Consider the following 19,625-nt stretch of genomic DNA (forward strand, 5'->3'; position numbering starts at 1 on the left):
GCCCTTACCCAAAGAGTAAGGAAAAACTCCCTTAGTTATCAAGGAAGAAACCTTGAGGGGATACACAGAAAGAGGGACCCCTTCATCCAGCGAGATGGCAAGGGGTGTGTAATGTGTGCCATAACGGGCAAAACGGCAGCATAACAAGCAGAACTCTTTCAATCAAATCAAATATTTGTCTACCGATTTCCAGTCAACATAATTGGGCATGAGACTGCAAGCAGAATCTAACCCAGTGAAACATTCCCGGGGCTATGTTTTTATGTAATTTAGCTGTGCGTGTGATTTTTAGCCCAACTGCCACGCCCAACAACGCTCCGGTCTGGCCTGCCCCGACAAAACCTGTCGAATCAGGTTCTAGTTGATCTGCAATAACAGCAAATCTATCGCAATTACAGACTGAAAGGTCCCGCACTCCCTTAGATTAGAGAGAGGAAGCTGTAGCTTTCTGGCACTGGAATGGGGTGGAATGTGATGCTAGCATGGTGACCCGCGTCCAGAACTGACCACATAGTGGACGGTTAGCCGGGCCCGTAGGAGTTTTTCCCGTGACCATAGGTCGACCCACACCGCAGAACAACTGCTCCTTTAAACACAGGGATCACACAGGAACTTCACCCTATGGTTGTTATTACATTGAATTAAATGACACAGGGTCGGGATCCCGGCTGAAAGGTTCTGAGTTCGAACCCCAAACCCTCACTGCAGTTTCCTTATTGACCTCTCTTTAACAATAAACTGGAAGTTACTTTGCATGCAAGTGTGTGTGTGTGTGTGAGAGAGAGAGAGAGAGAGAGAGAGAGAGAGAGAGAGAGAGAGAGAGAGAGAGAGAGAGAGAGAGAGAGAGAGAGAGAGAGAGAGAGAGAGAGAGAGAGAGAGAGAGAGAGATTAATGGACCGTCAACACACCATTAGCTGTAGAATCCCCTTTAGTTATTGAGGGCACGGGGCCACGCACCACTGTTATGCAATGAGAGCAAGCCACAACCTTACATTACTTTGTTTACAATGCATTTAATTTCCTAAGTGTTTTGCAGAGATTCATAATAGTCTAAATCGTCTGTTATACTATCCTGTTCACATCACTGCAATCCTGCAGTTGTTTGGGTTGCAAAAACCTGAAAGTGCTTCAGACGTGACATTGTGTGCGTTTGTGTGTGTGTGTGTGTGTGTGTGTGTGTGTGTGTGTGTGTGTGTGTGGGGGTGTGTGTGTGTGTGTGTGTGTGTGTGTGTGTGTGTGTGTGTGTGTGTGTGTGTGTGTGTGTGTGTGTGTGTGTGTGTGTGCTTGCGTGCGTGCGTGCATGCGCTGCGACCTCCATGCGTTTTCCATTTAGTTACCTGGCAACCTCTCTAGAGAAAGTTGAGACACCACATCACAACACTGTGTTCCCAATGAATATAGTTAAATACATTTTGTGTGGGTTTTGTGTGTGTGTGTGTGTGTGTGTGTGTGTGTGTGTGTGTGTGTGTGTGTGTGTGTGTGTGTGTGTGTGTGTGTGTGTGTGTGTGTGTGTGTGTGTGTCCGTGCGTGCGTGGCAAAAATGGCAATCACAAAACACAATGCATTTCATAAGGCACTGACTTGCCTTACCATCAGCGTTGATGTTCGTACCACCACGGAGACGCTTTGCCTCAACTCCGCGGCCGTCCCCGGTTTGTGGAGACTCCGCGTAAACTTCCGCGCCTCCGGAGCCTTTCATCAAACGAAAGCGAACAATAACGAAGATCGAGTGTTTTTCTTTAAGATTTTGTAAAAATAATAATCATGTCGTTCCTTCCTGGATGATAAGCACCGCTGAGGCGGTTTTATTCTAACTAGAGGACAAAATGTGTCAATGAGTTACGAGCCCTCTAGAGCGAAGGAGTGCGCGTCAGGGACTAGAGTCCGAGGAAGTGTCAAAATAGTCCACGCGTTACGGTGGGACGGTGCCATGTTGCTGTCTCCCCGTCGTCATCATCATCATCATCATCATCATCATCATCATCATCATCATCATCAACATCATCATCATCGTTATCATCACCATCATCCTCACCCCTGTGGCCGTGTTGCTCGGGTTCCCCTGACGTTTTAAAACCGTGTATTTTCATCATTTGTACTAAGTATTGTAGTAAATGTCAAAAGTATAAATTACTAACTCTAGAGGGCGCTGAAATCAAGACCTTTATTTATTAGGTCTTATTGTATGTCTTTATTTTATTTTTATTTTAAATTAACTGTGATAGTAGGGGCTGCAGAAGAACGCCTGCATATTTACGTATGAAACCTGACTCATCCGCTCACATCTTTAAAAGTGGATCAACACTGACCTCTAGTGGATGCACTTTGTTTTCAACCCCTCGGAAGAAGTTGGCCACGGAGAGGCAGTAACATAACAACCATAGTTCATTACAAACAGTGTTATTACCGTGGCGCCATACTAGCAGACTGCGGAACGGGGGCGCTTCATCTCTCCCGACTGTGCCCTGCCTGCTCTCCACCCACCACCCCCCTACCCCCCCACCCCCCCACCTCCCCAGAGCAAATCCACAAGCAACCCGATACCGGAGACGAGCGGTCCAGACAAGCCTGCAAACGAGGCGTTCCCAGCCGCTCCTCCGCCCTGCTGTCTACAGTCTGCCGAGCACAGAGCTCCGCGCACGGTCAATGCCAAACACATGCAATCGCCGCAGGGGGAAAAAAACAGCGAGAAGAGACGTCCGACCCCCGCTCCCGTAACTCGCCGTGAACCAATACGGGAATAACCGCTCCTCGTCACGGAGGCGATAGACCGTATGGATCATTGATACGGCCGGCGGCTTCGGGTTTGGACGCGCCGGATGAAGTGAGGCGCGGCGCCGCCGCGGACGAGCTCGCGCGTCGAAGCTAGGCTAGCGGGACTCGGTAGCATTTAGCTTCAGACTAGCCAGACAGTCAGACGTAAATATAGGAGCAGTTCAGCCCCACGGGTTGGGTGTAAAATCACTCGTGGAAGGCGGGGAAGTGTTTTTTTCTGTGCCGGGGAGAGGAACCCAGAAAAGGTTATTGTGTTTTAGAGGAGCGAGTAGCGCTCGTCTGTGTTGTTTTATGGTAATATTAAACCTAGGTCTCTCTACTTCTAAGTTTTTTTTTTCCTACTTCTCAGACAGTCCGGGGTCCATGTAGCTCCCAGGATAGCATTAGCTATTAGTATGGACACTGTGGGCTGTCTCGTTGACGCCGCTGCCGAGCCAGTCGGCTACCCGGGTTGATGCTGGGTCTGATCAGGACTACAGGATCGATATCGGCTTTATTTTGGATTATGACTTCAGGAAATGAGTGATATTTGGAGCATGTTAGATTTGAGGGACAGAATATGAGTGATAATTGGTTCATGTTGTTTTTTGAAGGACAGCACATGAGTGATATTTGGAGTAAAATGCTGGATCTGGTCAGATTTTAAATTTTCGGTGATACCAAGTATCCAATAAAGATATTAATCAATCGATCCATCCATCCGGAGCCCACCATGTCTGTCTCCACTTTGAACGTTTGCCGTGATTGAGATAACAAGTTGGTTTGATTGAGCCGTCTGGAAGAAGAGAAGGGGGACAAATATAAACAGTGTGACGACCAGACAAGAGGACGAGTGAAGTAAATTTGGAGAGGATCCAGGCTGGATCAGCGGCATGTCTGTGGGCTGCGTAACGATGCTCACACTCGCTAAATTTGGGATTTGTGCGATGATTTTCCTCAGTCCGGTGGCTGGTAAGTGTTATCTGTTGATCCTTTCATTCCAGTCACACATACATATAGACCCCATGTAATGTCTTTTTAGCATTCTGTGGTAGCCCAAACATTGCGTTTAGTTGAAGAAGTCTTCATTTGGTTGGAGTTTGATTATAATCTTTTATATATAATTCATTTTTAAACGTATCATTTTCATGGATATTTTTTGTATGCAGCCTGCTGCTGATAATTGTGCTATATATTGGTCATTACCGTTTGTCAAAATAATATGAACGTGCATAATATTTAGATCGAATTACAAAAATAAAGTCTACCTGACAACTAGACCCATTTATCGTGTGTGTGTGTGTGTGTGTGTGTGTGTGTGTGTGTGTGTGTGTGTGTGTGTGTGTGTGTGTGTGTGTGTGTGTGTGTGTGTGTGTGTGTGTGTGTGTGTGTGTGTGTGAGAGTGTGTGTGTGTGTGTGTGCGTGTGCGCTGTCTCTCTGTCTCTCTCTGCCTGTCAATTTCTCCTTTTGAACCAGTGTTGCTGGTTCTGTAAGTGCACTTTAGCGAATCTGTTTGGATAAAGCTTATTTATCAGTGCAGCCGGTGCATCTTGGGGTGCTTTGAGTGTTTCTGTGGTACAAAGGCATGGAAAAACACCAGCAACATACCGCAGTGCTTGGCAGCTAAGTTGTGCCTCTGTTTCTAGACTTTGGGTTGCGGCCCAGGCTTCTGTGAAACATTGAGCGATAAGATAATAACTGGGCCACACACACACACACACACACACACACACACACACACACACACACACACACACACACACACACACACACACACACACACACACACACACACACACACACACACACACACACACACACACACACGGCAGAGAAGAGCATCTGAAAAATGCATTGGAAGAGAAGCCTGGGAACATAATATATATTTTTTAAAGCTTATTAAGATAATGGCAATTTGACTCCCTGGACAGGAAACGCACTGGATAATTCTGACTCTAAATGCCATGTTTGTCCATCCACGTACACACATACTTATCTGTACACAATTTCTGGGATGTTTGAGAGTTATTATCAAACAGAATAACACCTTGAATAGTCGTGAGGGCTTTTGCAGAGGGGAATGTTCTAGCAAAGGCACCGATTCGAAGGAGAGCCTGGCTCCAGTTGGCTTGTGCTGCTAGTTTGCTCATTGTGAATCGTTGTGAAATGTCCATTTTATCCTGTCAAGATTATAGAAGAGCAAATAGACACCGAAACCGTCCAAGCAACACTGAACGTGAATTGGTGTAAAAGGTCCCTTCTTGTCTATATCCAGTAGTTAAAAAAAACATCTCTATTCACCACATTTAGGCCTATTCCGGTTTATACCTATTTTCCATCAAGGTTCGCTATCAGTTTCACCAGCTTCCAAACTGTTGCCTCTACAACACCCCGATACCTTTACATGACATGGGCCATGATCCGGGAAAGATTGACGTCTATCCATTTGTCTACTTTTTACAATGTTTAAGCTGCTGTTTTTATGAGCATAAATATAAAGTACACATTCAATATCAGCCAATTTGGAACTGGGGCACGGTGTCATGTTTTTCCCCATTCATAATACCCTCCTTTGGCTTGCTCTTTATCTGGTATCCAATATCCATATAACAGTATGTTCCTATTTTAATCCATAGAACAGGGCATTGCTGGAATGTGTCTATAACACAGTCTGGGTGTTAACCCGCAATGTGTCAATTATTCGGTGTTGCAGTGATTATTTTCTTAAGTTACGCATCTTGCTCGAGGATGCAGACAGGGATGATCGGAAACATAGGGTTTCAAACTCACATTTAGTCTGGGAGTCAGGCATTAAAAAAACGAGACTACATTGCCATATGAGGGTAAATGGTATGGTTCGCTCTGTATCTGAGACTTCATCCCAATGTGTGTGTTTTAAAGGTAGAGGTAGACTGTTTCAAGAAAAGGAAAATATCCGGTTAACGGTAAAACATATTTCAAACCCATAGGATTCCATTGCTAACCAACTAATAATAAAAGGTAATAAAGTGCTCATTTTGAAGGGTGATTCGTCAATGCAACTCAATGCTGAATGGTGGCCTCTATGGTCGGACATGTTTTTGCAATTAAAGTCACAAACCTTTCAACTGTTGGTAATTGTTGGGCTCTGTCTTCAATGGAAACCCCTATCACGCTCAGCTAGTACGCTGCTCCTAATGAGAAAAGATTTGACAAGCACTCCCCTATTCAGGTCTGACAGGCCAACTAATCAATCTGTTATTAAGTTATAACATCCATTATTATTCCTGCGGTGAGGGTGACGCGGGCGATAATTGACACGGCCAGACGGTGGTGTATGACGTCCGTATTAACCCATGCTTGTTTGGTCTGCTGTCTGTAATGTCCTTTTTTATCATGACCATTTGAATGATGCAACTGTAAACACGAGAATTAGTGCGTCGTATGAGATTCTGTCCTGTAGTCCATGTTGAAAGAATCTGAGCATTTTCCACATCCACCGGTTTTACAATAACTAACTACACTGTTTATTGTCATTGTCATGTCTGTGATAAGTCCCATTATGATGATTAAAGCTTTGCTATTAACCAGAGCATGTTTCAGATTAAATCTCATCCCTAATGCCATATTCAGACAATGGCAATATCCTCTATTCCATGTGGCTCAATGGAATACATGCATTGTCATGCCTGTATAAAAGTGTCATGTTACAAAACTAAAATTAAAACAAGTCAACACCATTTAAATACCACCCATAATGCCATAGTAATAATCATACAATCAATGGTATTGCATGTTTCTTCACTATAGTTCAGGCAATAAACAAGCCCATAAGTCAGTTAAAATACCATCCATCATTCCGTCTTGATACAATGGAGGGAAATAATAGTATCCTATCCACCATATTCATTTTTGCTTCTGGTACCTGTGAGCTGTAGCAGAGGAGATACTAAGTGCAGCTTGAGAAAGGCCACAAAAACACTATTGATATAACAGGGCAGAATGCATTGGCTGGGCAGCCAGACTGGCGGGTTGGCCGGGCCTATGAGAAGAGTGCGGAGGCGGGTCCTCGTTGGGCCAGTGGAGTGCAGGAGCCCATGAGTGCTCCTCAGGTCCCTGTTTTGGTGGTGGTGCTGATGATGACAGCAATCAGTTGCACTAATAAGATGGAGGGAGGGAGGGAGGGGGGGAGGGAATTTGGCAGGCTTACTAGCACTACCTCAGTCTTTTTTCTCTCTCCTCCTCCATGCACTCTTCCCATTTTTAATCGCTCTTTCCTATTTCTCTCTTTCCACTGTTCTAACTCGCTCTGTGTCATTTCCCCTTTCTCCCTCTCTTTTCTCTCGCTCTCATTCCCCGTTTCTATTCTATTTCTGTCCCCTCTCCCTTTTCTGTCCATCTATCTCCCGTTTCTACGTGTCCCTCCCTCTCGTCTCTCCCTTCTCCACTCCACTCTCTAGCCGTAACATTACTGCTCTCTGCGGGCCTTCCTCCCACCTCCTACCACCGTCTATTTATCTGTTGACTCTTTTGCATCCTGTTATCTCAGCCCCTCCCCCTCACCCCCTCTTCCCCTCCCTCCCCCTCAGTGCTACATGTTTAGCATGTCTGGCGTCCTGGGACACCCTGCGGCTCGTTACCTCCAGCCCTGTTCCTCCAACTGCCAGGCGCTCGCACGACACTAACCCGCTGGCTGCTATTGGTAGCTGGGGTCGACAGGTTGCGATAGGGGGGTCTGCTAGCGTCTATGCTAACGTATAGATTTGATTACCCCCCCCTCATGTTGTTGTTGGACACTTGTAGCTACATTCATGATAGCGAGCACATTGAAGTCCTCGCACATCCTCCTCATTTAATCTGTCTGGCAGCCACACCACCTACGCCCCCGTCCTATCAAACTCTGAACGATCAAACCAAAGGTGCGAAAAACAGCCATAACCGGTACTGGTGAATGGTACGCTCTGGAAACTCTGCTCATCCTTGTTGTGTTGAGGCGCTTCCCACTCCAGGCTTTAATCAAACAGTACAGACGTGGCGGTGGTCGTGGATGGCGGTCCCCACTGTTTATCCCGGCCCTGTCTCAAACGGATGCTCTCTTGGCTGGGCAATGCTTCTGGGGTCTGCTCCTTGCTCAGCAGAGCATGGCAGGCTAGTATGGCCGTGGGCTGTCGTGTGGGTTGGAAAGTCTTGCCAGACCTAATTAGCTGCAGGAGAGCTGTGTTTTATAGGGCTTCTCTTTCTTGCTTTTCGTTTACACATCACATGCTAGTTCAGCTTGGTTCCTGCATCTTTTGGGGGAGCCAGATTTGGATTAGCGGCAAGGTTTAGGGCTTCTGATGGGAGGCTTAGGTGGAACCCAAACAATGAGGACATTTGTAACTTGTTCAGGGGGCAGGACAGTCTAGTGTTAAGGGTGGTTGACTTCAAGTAGAAAGGTTCTGGGTTCAATTCCCTTGTCTGGCTCCTAGCCTGTAGGGATCCTTAAGAAAGATGCTCTTACCCCTAACTGATCATTCAGGACATTCTAGGTTTCTTAATGTCACTGTGAGGCGCTTCGGATAAAAGCGGCTGTTCGATAACTGTCTTCCACTCCATCCTTCGATTGATAGTAAGAACTCATTGAGAATTGTGCAGTGGTGAATGGATGAGGAGTGTGCTTGATTGGAGAATGGTTACTGATCCTTTTTTGTTCCCCAATGACTTTCTGTTTTCTATCCATGCCATTGCCTACAATGTTGCGTTAATCAAAGGTTTTTTTCATTCAATTAATGGGAGAAATTCTGTGGGTGGCTTTGCTCCAACCGTATATTTAACAGAATAGTTATGGCTAAAGCAATGGAATATTGTGGAAAACAGTTATGCCTCTGATAATGGTGCAATTCAGCATGTGATATGTTCTTGTGTTCATCGATGCGTTGCCTATTGAGCTTATAGTTGGTGCTAACGAAAAGATTTCAAGACTGTCGGCAAGGTGTAGGAGGACGAGAAGAAGCTCATCTAGTATTGAGCCAAACACTCTGCTTTGTGTTGATGTATTCGGATGAACTAGGTGTCTTTCTCTTGTTTTCGCTCCTTTTTCTCTCTGTTGCCAGTAATGGTCAGGGCAAGGTTTAAAGTGAATCATCGCACTGGTTTCTTTCAGTTGCCGAGGGTCACAGTCTATAAGACGGGGGGGAAAAAGCCAAAACGAGCCGATCTTTAAGGCACACAATAGGGGCAGCCTTTGGAGGATAACTGCCAGTGACAGGCTGTCATTAACAGGAAGCTCTCGCTCTCTCAAGAACACAAAAGACGGAGAACGCAGGCAAAAACTTGCTCCTGAAAGTTGTGGAATACATTCTTTTTTTTCAGTTGTTGAGGGTAGTTGGATTTATGAGCCTGGGAGGAAACACTCGAAGAACATGCGGTTGCTGGTCGGCCGTCGTCATTGTAGTTTTGGTTTTTCGAGGGCATGTTCGGGAAAGTAGTGCTGTTTTGTGCCGTGGATTTTTACAAAGTTTGGGGGTGGGGGGAAATGAGTGAGCCCCACTCCGGGTGGCACTCGCGTAGCTTAGCGAGTCTGGCTAGCTTAAAACAGAAGGATTAGCATAACTGTAAGACTCAGACAGACACAGACACAGACTGCTGGGGTGGCTTGTGGGGCTGGTTGGGCTGCATTCTGGGGCAGTGTGTGTGTGTGTGTGTATTAAAGAGGGGGTGGGTGTGGGTATCCCGGGGCAACAGATGGGACAGATAAAGCCCCCCCTTTTTGTCATTTAACTCCACTAGATGAAGCATCCCGTCACTCCCACCTCCGCAACAGGCCTGCACCCCAACATTAACCACACCCTCTCTCACACACACACGCGCACCCCTATGGATGGCTCCAAAGATGGCCTTTTGGTGCAATGCTTATCTTTCTTGCTAACCTCTTTATTTTAGCTCTCTCTCTCTCTCTCTCTCTCTCTCTCTCTCTCTCTCTCTCTCTCTCTCTCTCTCTCTCATATTTATATATATTCTCTGTCTCTCATATTCTCTCTCGCTCTCTCTCTCTCTCTCTTCTCTCACCAACTGTCATTATCTGGGGAGGGCTCAATAGCTACCATATTGTCACTGGACATTGCCAACATTTTTAAAATACAACCAAACACGACCGCCACTCGACTGGTCGGCTGCTGGAGGCAAATAATCAAACGAAAACAAACACAAACATCATTATGTACCGACTCAAATGAATGAATAAAGAGGATGTGGAGACAAACACAAACCAAAATATGCGGCACTCAGTTTGCTATTGTATTTACAACATCTCTAATTAGTACTGCTCGAATACATCCAGTGAAGACAGTAAGAGCTGCAGCCAAATTTTGTGTTCTGGAAAACATACAAGCGGCCCACATTCCTAGAGTTGTTGTAGACCCAACAGTCCTCTAAGTCCGTTTGCCTGTCTCACTGTCTAGTCCCGTCTGTGTGTGAGAGAGAGAGAGAGAGAGAGAGAGAGAGAGAGAGAGAGAGAGAGAGAGAGAGAGAGAGAGAGAGAGAGAGAGAGAGAGAGAGAGAGAGAGAGAGAGAGAGAGAGAGAGAGAGAGAGAGAGAGAGAGAGAGAGAGAGAGAGAGAGAGCAAACTTGTTTTTCTGCAGTGGTTCAGGGGGAGCTGCTGGGAGGGGGGTTGTCTGAGTGGAGGGAAGGAGGGAGATCGAGAGAGGGAGGCATGGGACTTGCATCGAAGTCCAGTTGGAATTGTTTTCTTCCTCGGAGGCGGGGCTGAGGGGAGATTAGAACAAAATAACTGGGCCATGGGTAAACATTCGGCATGGCCGTGGTCCGCTGGAGAGGAAAACCCTTGAATGTCTCACTCTCCATTATGTACCCCTCTTGTCTTGTCTTTCTCTTTCCTGGTCTCTCTCCCTCTCTCTGGTCTCTCTCTCTGTCCCCCTCCATTATGTACCCCTCTCGTCTCTCGTCTCGTCTTTCTCTCTATCTTCCCTGGTCTCTCTCCCTCTCTCTGGTCTCTCTCTCTCTGTCCCCCTCCATTATGTACCCCTCTCCTCCCTTGTTTGGTCCCTCTCTCTCTTTCCTAGTCTCTCTCTCTCCTAGTCTCTCTCTCTCTCATCTCCCTCTCTCCTAGTCTCTCTCTCTACTTTACTCTCTCTCGTTCTCTCATCTCTCTTTCTCGCCAGTTTCTCTCTCTACTTTAGTCTCTCTCGCTCTCTCTAGTCTCGTCTCGTCTCTCTCTCTCTCTCTCTCTCTCTCTCTCTCTCTCTCTCTCTCTCTCTCTCTCTCTCTCTCTCTCTCTTTCCTGGTCTCTCTCACTCTCTATAGTCTCTCTCGCCTCGAGTCTCTCTCTCTTACCCTAGTCTCTGTCTCCTATCTCTGTCTGTCTCTCTCCTCTAGTCTCTCCCTCTAGTCTCTCTCTCTCTCTCCAACCTCCTCAATGTGTCTCTCATGCTTCCCATCTCTTATACTTTACAACTCCATTCTCTCTTCTCAATCTGTACGTCTCTCTCCCTGACTCCTCACATCTTTCATCTCCATTTCTTTACTACTCTGTTTTCTCCCTCTACTCAATCTACATATTTTTTACTAGCCAATTTTACCCCTCTCATTCTGTTCTCATCCTCCACCTCTCTTCTTCAAACTAAGCTCTCTCTCTCACTCTCACTCTCGGCCCTGTCTGCACACATACCCGGTGACCAAAAGTCCAAAATCTCGAGCATAGCTGCAAGCTCCGTCGCCGCCGGCCAATCAGAGACGAGCTTTCGTGCTGCCAGCCAAGCAGAAGCGGTGCCAGTGTTCTGCTGTGGGCCGCCAGAGAGGAACGCTATGAGGGGAACCAATGAGGACGCCTCTGAAGATTGTGTGTGTGTGTACTTTTGTTTTGGGGTCTGTGGTAGACTGGGGTTTTGTCACGTGTGTGTGTTTGTGTTGTGTAGTTTTCGACTGGAGTTTGTGTTTGACTGGGGTTTGTCGTGTGTGTGTGTGTGTGTGTGTGTGTGTGTGTGTGTGTGTGTGTGTGTGTGTGTGTGTGTGTGTGTGTGTGTGTGTGTGTGTGTGTGTGTGTGTGTGTGTGTGTGTGTGTGTGTGTGTGTGTGTGTGTTTACCTGCACTATGTTGCATTGAATTTGCTGTGCAGCCCTGCCTTGGGAAAGTAACTTTTAGTGAATTGTGTTCACGTTGTTGTTTAATAGCATTAGCTTTTACAGCATAACATGGCTGTCTTAGCAAGATAGCACACATAGCCCAAGATGTAAATCAAAGAAGCTATGCTAATGCTACGTATTGTGATCATTAGCATAATGCTGTTTTACACCAGGGTGTAACAGGATTTAGATTTTTTTAACCCATGGACATATACACATACAAATGAATTGTATCAATTGAATAAAACTTAATTAAGAATTTAGTTCCCAGAAAATGTCTGGCCCACTGTCATTCTTATAAATAGAGAAAATGTCTGAGTCACGTTCATTCTAATAGAGAGAACATGTCTGAGTCACTGTCATTCTAATAAATAGAACATGGCTGAGTCATGGTCATTCTAATAAATAGAACATGGCTGAGTCACTGTCATTCTAATAAATAGAACTTGTCTGAGTCACAGTCATTCTAATAAATAGAACTTGTCTGAGTCACGTTCATTATAATAATAGGACATGGCTGAGTCACTGTCATTCTAATAAATAGAACATGTCTGAGTCACGGTCATTCTAATAAATAGAACATGTCTGAGTCACAGTTAGTCTTATAAATAGAACATGGCTCAGTCACGTACATTATAATAGAGAAAACATGAGATCCAGGGATGCTGCCTCAGGCCATAAAGCATTGCCTGGTTTTCATGTTTTGTAGCAGCAAAGCAAATCTATATGGTTGATGATTCCATATATTGCGCCCGCTCAGCAATAGATGGGACAGAATATAAATCAATGGAGAAAAAAACGAATCAGATCTTTTCTTTAGCGAATTAGGTACTGTACTGTGGTGTGTGTGTACGTGAGCTACAAAAAATTGTTTGCTTTTCTAGTTTGGTGTTATGTAATCTTGAGACTGCAGTTGTTCCTGCTTTTGTTTTTTAATAAGGGAATTTGGGTCTCGCCTGGCTCTCTTCCTCTATTCTTCATTCTCTCCTTTGTCTTTGACTGTGACTTATTAATCGATGAGCACATTTTATTTTAATACCTTCGCTAAAAACGACCAGAGTTCGCTGTATATAATATTTACACTTGCATCACGGCTAGGGCTGTAACGATACACAAATTCACGATTCGGTTTGTATCACGATTTTTGACCCACGGTTCGATACATCCCACGATTCTTTTAAATTTAAAAAGCATTTTATTTAAACAACACTTAAATACCAATTATCTTAATGTAACATTTAATAACAAATAATTTGGAACACTGAACAGATTTGAACCGAAAGAATACTATTAAAGTATAGCTAAATTAATAAAGAAACAACCAAAGATTGCAGTTGGAGGATGCTTTTTGCTGGTAGGCATAATAGGGCCCCTTTAACTGTTTGGTTGGTTTATTCAAATATCCTTATTAGCGCTTCTTATTAGGCTATGTAGCTTAAATAATGACATAATCAGGCCGTATAGAATGCAACATGTTTAATAGCCTAACTTTCAATAGATGAGGAAAAACATGAACGTCGCAATAACGAGGCATAGTGTTACGAGTAGCATATGTGTGTGCGGGAGAATGGCAGTGTGCGTATGCGTGTGTGAGTGACGTCAGCGAGTGAGTGGACGAGCGAGGAGAGCGAGCGGTAGCGCGTGTGTCGAGTGAAGAAGCGAATGAGTCCGGTAGAATAAAGTACCCATCCTGTCAATAATCGGTGGCCGCTTCATTCCGACCTATAAGCAGACAAACTGCCAGTCAAATCACACAAAACAATAGAGACAGGATCACACAGGCAAATTTTTTCGCGCTTGGCCCACTCTGGATAAATGTCGTTCATATCGCATATGAGGACTTCGACGGCTGTGGAGAAATGCAATCCTCCGTAGCCACGGAGAGCTGTGATCACAGCGAGGGCATCTCGTCGCGTATTTACGGCATCGATAGGAGGGGGCGCTGTCAGCAGACTATTGTTTAGACAAATTATTAGCAAATTTCAATCGGACAATTTGACCGAAGAGTTAGAAAGGGCATATCGCGCTTCTGCCTTCTCACACCGCGAGACAGGTTCGTGGCTTTGAGTATCGCGATTTTCGGTTTGATACGCGTATCGTTACAGCCCTAATCACGGCACTACAGCGGGTATATAGATTTCTGGATGGTTACTGTGTGAGTGTAAGTGTGTGTGCGCCAAATTATTTTCAAATTTGGCCAAGGCCCTGATCAGACATTGCTCGTTCCCGCAGCTGGGAGGCGGTTTTCTGTTCTTGTTTTCAGTGCGAGTGAAGCGTGTTCATCGCTGCTTTTGCGTTACATTCTGTGCGCTTTGCCTTGTACCGCCATACGTGCCTCACATTTTTGGCGGATCGCCCTGGACGCCTTCAGACGCCTTCAGACGCCTAAAGAAATTAAACTGGGAGCAGACGAATGCCAGACAACATTTGCGTGCTCTTTTATTGTCAAATCAGATGAATTGAGAGGCAGGCCTTCTGTTGTGGTGACACACGTGTTTACAACATGGAAGAGAAACTGGGGCTGACTGTTGCTGCATACCCGCAGCTGTATGAATTTATATCTAGATCTATAGATATGTAGATGTGTGAATGGCAGTTAGGATTAGAACAGTGAATAGCTGGTTGCCTAGTAACATTAACTGAAAGACACAGCAAGCTGCTTTTTCTTCACCTTGTGGGCTTTAACAAAAACAGGCAGTGTGGTGTGCCTCGCGTTCTGCTGGCAGCAAAACACAGTCTGTCTGATCGGGAGCTAAAGTCAGTCTTATGCATCTCCTGGTCAAAATGGCCATGGGATTGAGGCCAGCTTGTGTTCACATTGTATACACGTACAAGGTTTATGCCAGCGGGTTTAGGGTGTTCGAATACCGGTTGAAAGGGTACTGAGTTCAATCCCACAATGTCCCGAACGGTCTTTCTGTAGACGTCCTAGACCAAGATGTCTAACCCCCCAAATTGCTCCTTTTAATGGTATGTAGCTGAAATGACTTTCAACGACTTTGTTTGTGTGTGTGTGCATGTGTGTGTGAGAGTGAGTGAGTGTGTGGCCGTGCGTGTGTGCGCCTACATGTGTGGATGCTTCGAGATTTGTTTGCATGCTGTTTACAGGCCTGATAGAGTTCAGGCGTGGTGCCTGAATTAAGGCTTGAGCTTGGCCATGTATGTTGTTCAGTAAAGTGAAAATAGGTGAGCGGTGCCTTTTAAAATGTCTAGTCAACACGTCAACCTACCTGACCTTTTGATTGACATGTCTGCCACCAACTAGGCGTAGTCTATATAAGGAAGTATTTTACCTTTGTATGTTTGCACTGAGGATGGTCTGAATGGGACTGAAAACGTTTTGCATACCACTTTGGGTAGCACTTTACACTTTTATGCAATAAAAACACATTGTTGCATCGGCTACATGGTGTGCGAGTTCCGGTCCTTCTATTGTTGTCAAGAAAGGCAATTCTCTTTGGTGTCTTCGAATGTATTTGATAATTTCAGGCACAGATCATTTCACTTCCTATCAGCCCTATGTTTAGGCCTCCCATGGCACGCAGAGCTGCGTTTCCCCCCCAACCCAACGCTCAAGGCTTTGTTGCTACTGGAGCGTAATCAGTACAAAGACTCCCTGACCCATGAGATACTAGCGCACGTGCATAGCTCCCCTAGCTAACGACACATCTCGCCATTTTAGTTTGTTGGACCGACAACCGGGTCGTTTTTGGTGTCATAATTCCGGGGACCAGAGTCGGACGTTGAGTTTTTATCTTCAGCAGGATGTGCCGTGTAGGTCGGACGTCGTTTTAAGTTTCAGTTATTAAGAAGTGCTGTTAGGATGGACCGGGCCAGGCCAGATATATCCTTTGAGTCATGAACGCAAGTCAGCAATTGTTGAATCAATACATTACAGCCGGCAGTATTCAGGAGAAGAGAACATTAAAACGCTGAAACCTGCAAAATATAATACTAGAGGTAGACTCTCTAAATCCCAAAAGAGAGGTCTGTGTGTCTGTGTGTGTGTGTGTGTGTGTGCGCGTGTGTGTGTTGGCATCATGTGCAGGGCTATTAACAATAGGCTGACCCCTCCTCCTACTCTGTATTAAAGGCTGTACTCTATGGAAATGGCGAGTGCTGTGTATGGGCTGTGCCAGCTGGATATTGTAAACGTAAAACTTAACAAGAGGAGAGGAAATGTCCGCTGCTGTGCTGAATTATATAACCAGGTGTGGCTCACGGAAGCCACAGTCTCGTGTTTTTTAAGTGGCGTTGTGACAGGGAACGTCCTATTTATAACTATTCCTCATAGAATTGCTGCTATAAAGTGTGGTGTAGGGAGGCTATATTTGCATTCATGATAATAACAGTATATATAATTTGGATATTAGCTTTCATGCTGATAACATAGCATATACTGTGTCAAATAGTTAATTACCATTAAACATTGTATGATAGCATTCATGCTTATAACATATATACTTTGTATTTTAGCTCTCATGGTAATATATACTATGTATCTTAGCGTTCCTTCTAATAATATTATATATTATGCCTATCTGAGCGTTCATGCTCATACAATTATAAATGAAGTGTATATAAACATGCTAATAAACCCTAATTTATGCTAATCTACAATATTACACGTTAGGCCCCGTGTGCATTTGAACAGCAACAACATTAATCAGCATGCTAATATCAATGCTAATTCTCTGATTAACGTGCCCTGGTGCAGAGAGGGGCTCTCAGAGCAGAGATAGGACCATAGGACCCGGGCTCCAAGGCCCCCCGGTAGAGCCAGTGTGACCGGGGTTGCCTGTTATCTGTCTGGGAGCCGAGTTGGCGCGGTTCCCGGGGAGAGTCCGCACCGGCACCACACACGGAGGCACTTTCTGCCCTAGCGCGGTGGATCGACCTTGGGCAAAGCCGCGGCCTGAGCAGGGCAGGGTTGGAGGTGTTGGGAGGGGGTGGAGGGGGTGTAGCAGGTGGGAAGCGACACATTTGTTTATCCACGGCGAACTATTGATCGAATTCAAACCGACACAGCGATGTCATAAAACCGATTTGGAAATCGGAAAGGCTGTGATTAAATTGCATTTTTTTTATATATAAATTATAATTATAATTTGTTTTTGATGTGTTACTGACTTGAGATTCCTATTTATTTTTTCTTTTACAATACAATGCTAAAATAAAGATGATCTTATATCAATTTGTGCGTCAATTCATCTCAACATATAGTCCTGGCCTAAAGTAAAGAGCAGTTTATACGTTGACTGCTTCCAGTGTCAACAGTGTTGTGTTGGTCATACGATAGAATCGTAATCGCAATATTGGTCGAAAATAATCACAATTTGAATATTTCGCCCTAGTTGGGAGGGGGACGTTGCTGGTGAGATTCGGCACATTTATTTATCCATGCCCACTGAGTGGCTACGTCTACGCAAAGACTAGGGTTGCACATATCCGCAGAAACTAGCGGTATCAGACTATTGGTTGGCGTGAAAGTGGTGGTTTAATTTGAGATAAATGTAATATGAAAAATAATGTGGTAATCCCTTGCAGCGGGGATTATGCAAAATCCACACCTGTGGTAGATTGTGGTGTTGTGTTTCGCTCTGGGTATCTCTGCCTACAGTTGTGTGTATGAATATCTATACTCGGCATTTCATATCAGTGCACACACATTGCACACAAACAAAAACACACTAACGCACCTATCGAAATCGCAATTACACACAAAATTAAGTTTACGCCGCAATTAAACCTAAAATCACATGCACACCACTTGCTTTCCAGTGCTCAATGACACATGTGTAATGTTTCATAATTCGCCCTACCTTCGTACTTTTTCTGGTTTTGTCTGTCACACACACACAACCACGCGCGCTCACACAGTAATTAACAGATTACGCGCACAGCAATCTGTGATAGCACATGGGAAAGGGCGTGAACGGGGCGTCTGGCTGCCCTGGACCCAGGTGCATGCTGGGATTTATCATGTCTACAATCCTTGTTGTGCAAACATGGAGACGTGTGTGTGTCGGTGTGTGTCGGTGTGTGTCGGTGTGTGTGGGCTTGCCTTGGGTGGGATATGAGTGACTTCTGCGGGAGGTTCATCCAACTGACTAGCTCTATTCAGACTGCATGAGTGCCTGTGTTGTCACTTCAGAGCCGTCCTCACACAGCACGACGTTGAGTTATCCCGACTCGGTGGAAAGTATTCAACTTTGGATTCTTTGTCGGTGTCCTCGAAGACATGCCGAAGGGAATTTTTAAGCCCTCAAAATGCGTCTAAAGCATTGTTCATCCTTCGTCAACAATGTTTTGTTCACTCAACAGTGTATGTTTTTTTCCACATAAGCCTTTTGACTCTCTCTCTCTCTCTCTCTCTCTCTCTCTTTCTCTCTCTCACACTCACACTCACACTCACACACACACAACTTTTTTTGTCTACTTCCCTGACTCCGACTCCCTGGCTCAACTATAATGTATTCGAGAGCCTTGTGCCCGCCGCCCCCAAAGGTCTGGGGTGATGGGGATGGACAGGTAGATACCAGCATCATGATATTAATCTGACCCCCCTCTCCCCCCCAGCGGCGCAGGGCGAGGAGCGGGAGTGTGCCTACACAGAGCAGCCCCAGCAGTGGGGCGTGGACCGCGTGCCAGGGTCGGAGGGGCGCGTCTCCCCGGAGAACACCACCGTGCGATGTGCCAACGCCGGCCACTGCTATGGCCTGTGGGAGAAGAGCCGGCCCGGGGAGGTGCGCCCGGTCAAGCAAGGTACCGGTCATACTATCACTATCGCTACTACCATCATCATCGTTAACACCACTATCACCACCACCATCATCGTTAACACCAGTATCACCATCACTAACACCATCATCATTAACATCACTATCACTACCATCATCATCATTAACATCACTATCACTACCACCATCATCATTAACAACACTATCACTACCACCATCATCATTAACATCACTATCACTACCACCATCATCATTAACAACACTATCACTACCACCATCATCATTAACATCACTATCACTACCATCATCATCATTAACATCACTATCACTACCATCATCATCATTAACATCACTATCACTACCACCATCATCATTACAACCTCTTATCATTACCATCATCTTCATCATCACCTCTGTCACTACCATCATCATCATCATCATTAACACCACTATCACTACCACCATCATCATTAACATCACTATCACTACCACCATCATCATTAACACCACTATCACTACCACCATCATCATTAACATCACTATCACTACCACCATCATCATTAACACCACGATCACTATCACTACCATCATCATCATTAACACCACGATCATTATCACTACCACCATCATCATTAACACCACGATCACTATCACTACCTTCATCATCATTAACACCACGATCACTACCACCATCATCATTAACATCACTATCACTACCATCATCATCATTAACATCACTATCACTACCACCATCATCATTAACATCACTATCACTACCATCATCATCATTAACATCACTATCACTACCACCATCATCATTAACATCACTATCACTACCACCATCATCATTAACAACACGATCACTACCATCATCATCATTAACACCATGATCACTATCACTACCGTCATCATCATTAACATCACTATCACTACCATCATCATCATTAAAGGGGACATATTATACCACCAGGTGTGAATGTGATTAGCCTTACAAGCCGTTTCGAAAATCTGCCCCATATGACATCAGTAGTGG

At 45.1% G+C, this 19,625-nt stretch overlaps 2 protein-coding genes across 3 annotated transcripts in view; one reads left to right on the forward strand and one right to left on the reverse strand.

Moving 5' to 3' along the window:
* The window catches only part of LOC115541820 (dedicator of cytokinesis protein 9), a 79,190-nt gene extending 77,496 nt beyond the window's left edge, over positions 1-1,694 (reverse strand). Inside the window, exon 1 of the mRNA XM_030353686.1 lies at positions 1,591-1,694. Within this exon, the coding sequence (XP_030209546.1) occupies positions 1,591-1,593 (3 nt within the window). The 5' untranslated portion in view covers positions 1,594-1,694. The remainder of the gene's footprint in view (positions 1-1,590) is intronic.
* Positions 1,695-2,529: 835 nt separating this feature from the next.
* The window catches only part of LOC115541821 (bone morphogenetic protein receptor type-2), a 46,518-nt gene continuing 29,422 nt past the window's right edge, over positions 2,530-19,625 (forward strand). The window contains exons 1-2 of one of the 2 annotated variants that reach the window (XM_030353689.1): positions 2,530-3,726; positions 18,432-18,617. In XM_030353689.1, coding sequence (XP_030209549.1) covers positions 3,648-3,726; positions 18,432-18,617 — 265 coding nt within the window. In that variant the 5' untranslated portion in view covers positions 2,530-3,647. The remainder of the gene's footprint in view (positions 3,727-18,431; positions 18,618-19,625) is intronic. The other variant, XM_030353687.1, reaches the window with a different exon arrangement.

This window comes from Gadus morhua, chromosome 4, assembly GCF_902167405.1.
Source record: "Gadus morhua chromosome 4, gadMor3.0, whole genome shotgun sequence".
NCBI classification, from domain to species: Eukaryota; Metazoa; Chordata; class Actinopteri; order Gadiformes; family Gadidae; genus Gadus; species Gadus morhua.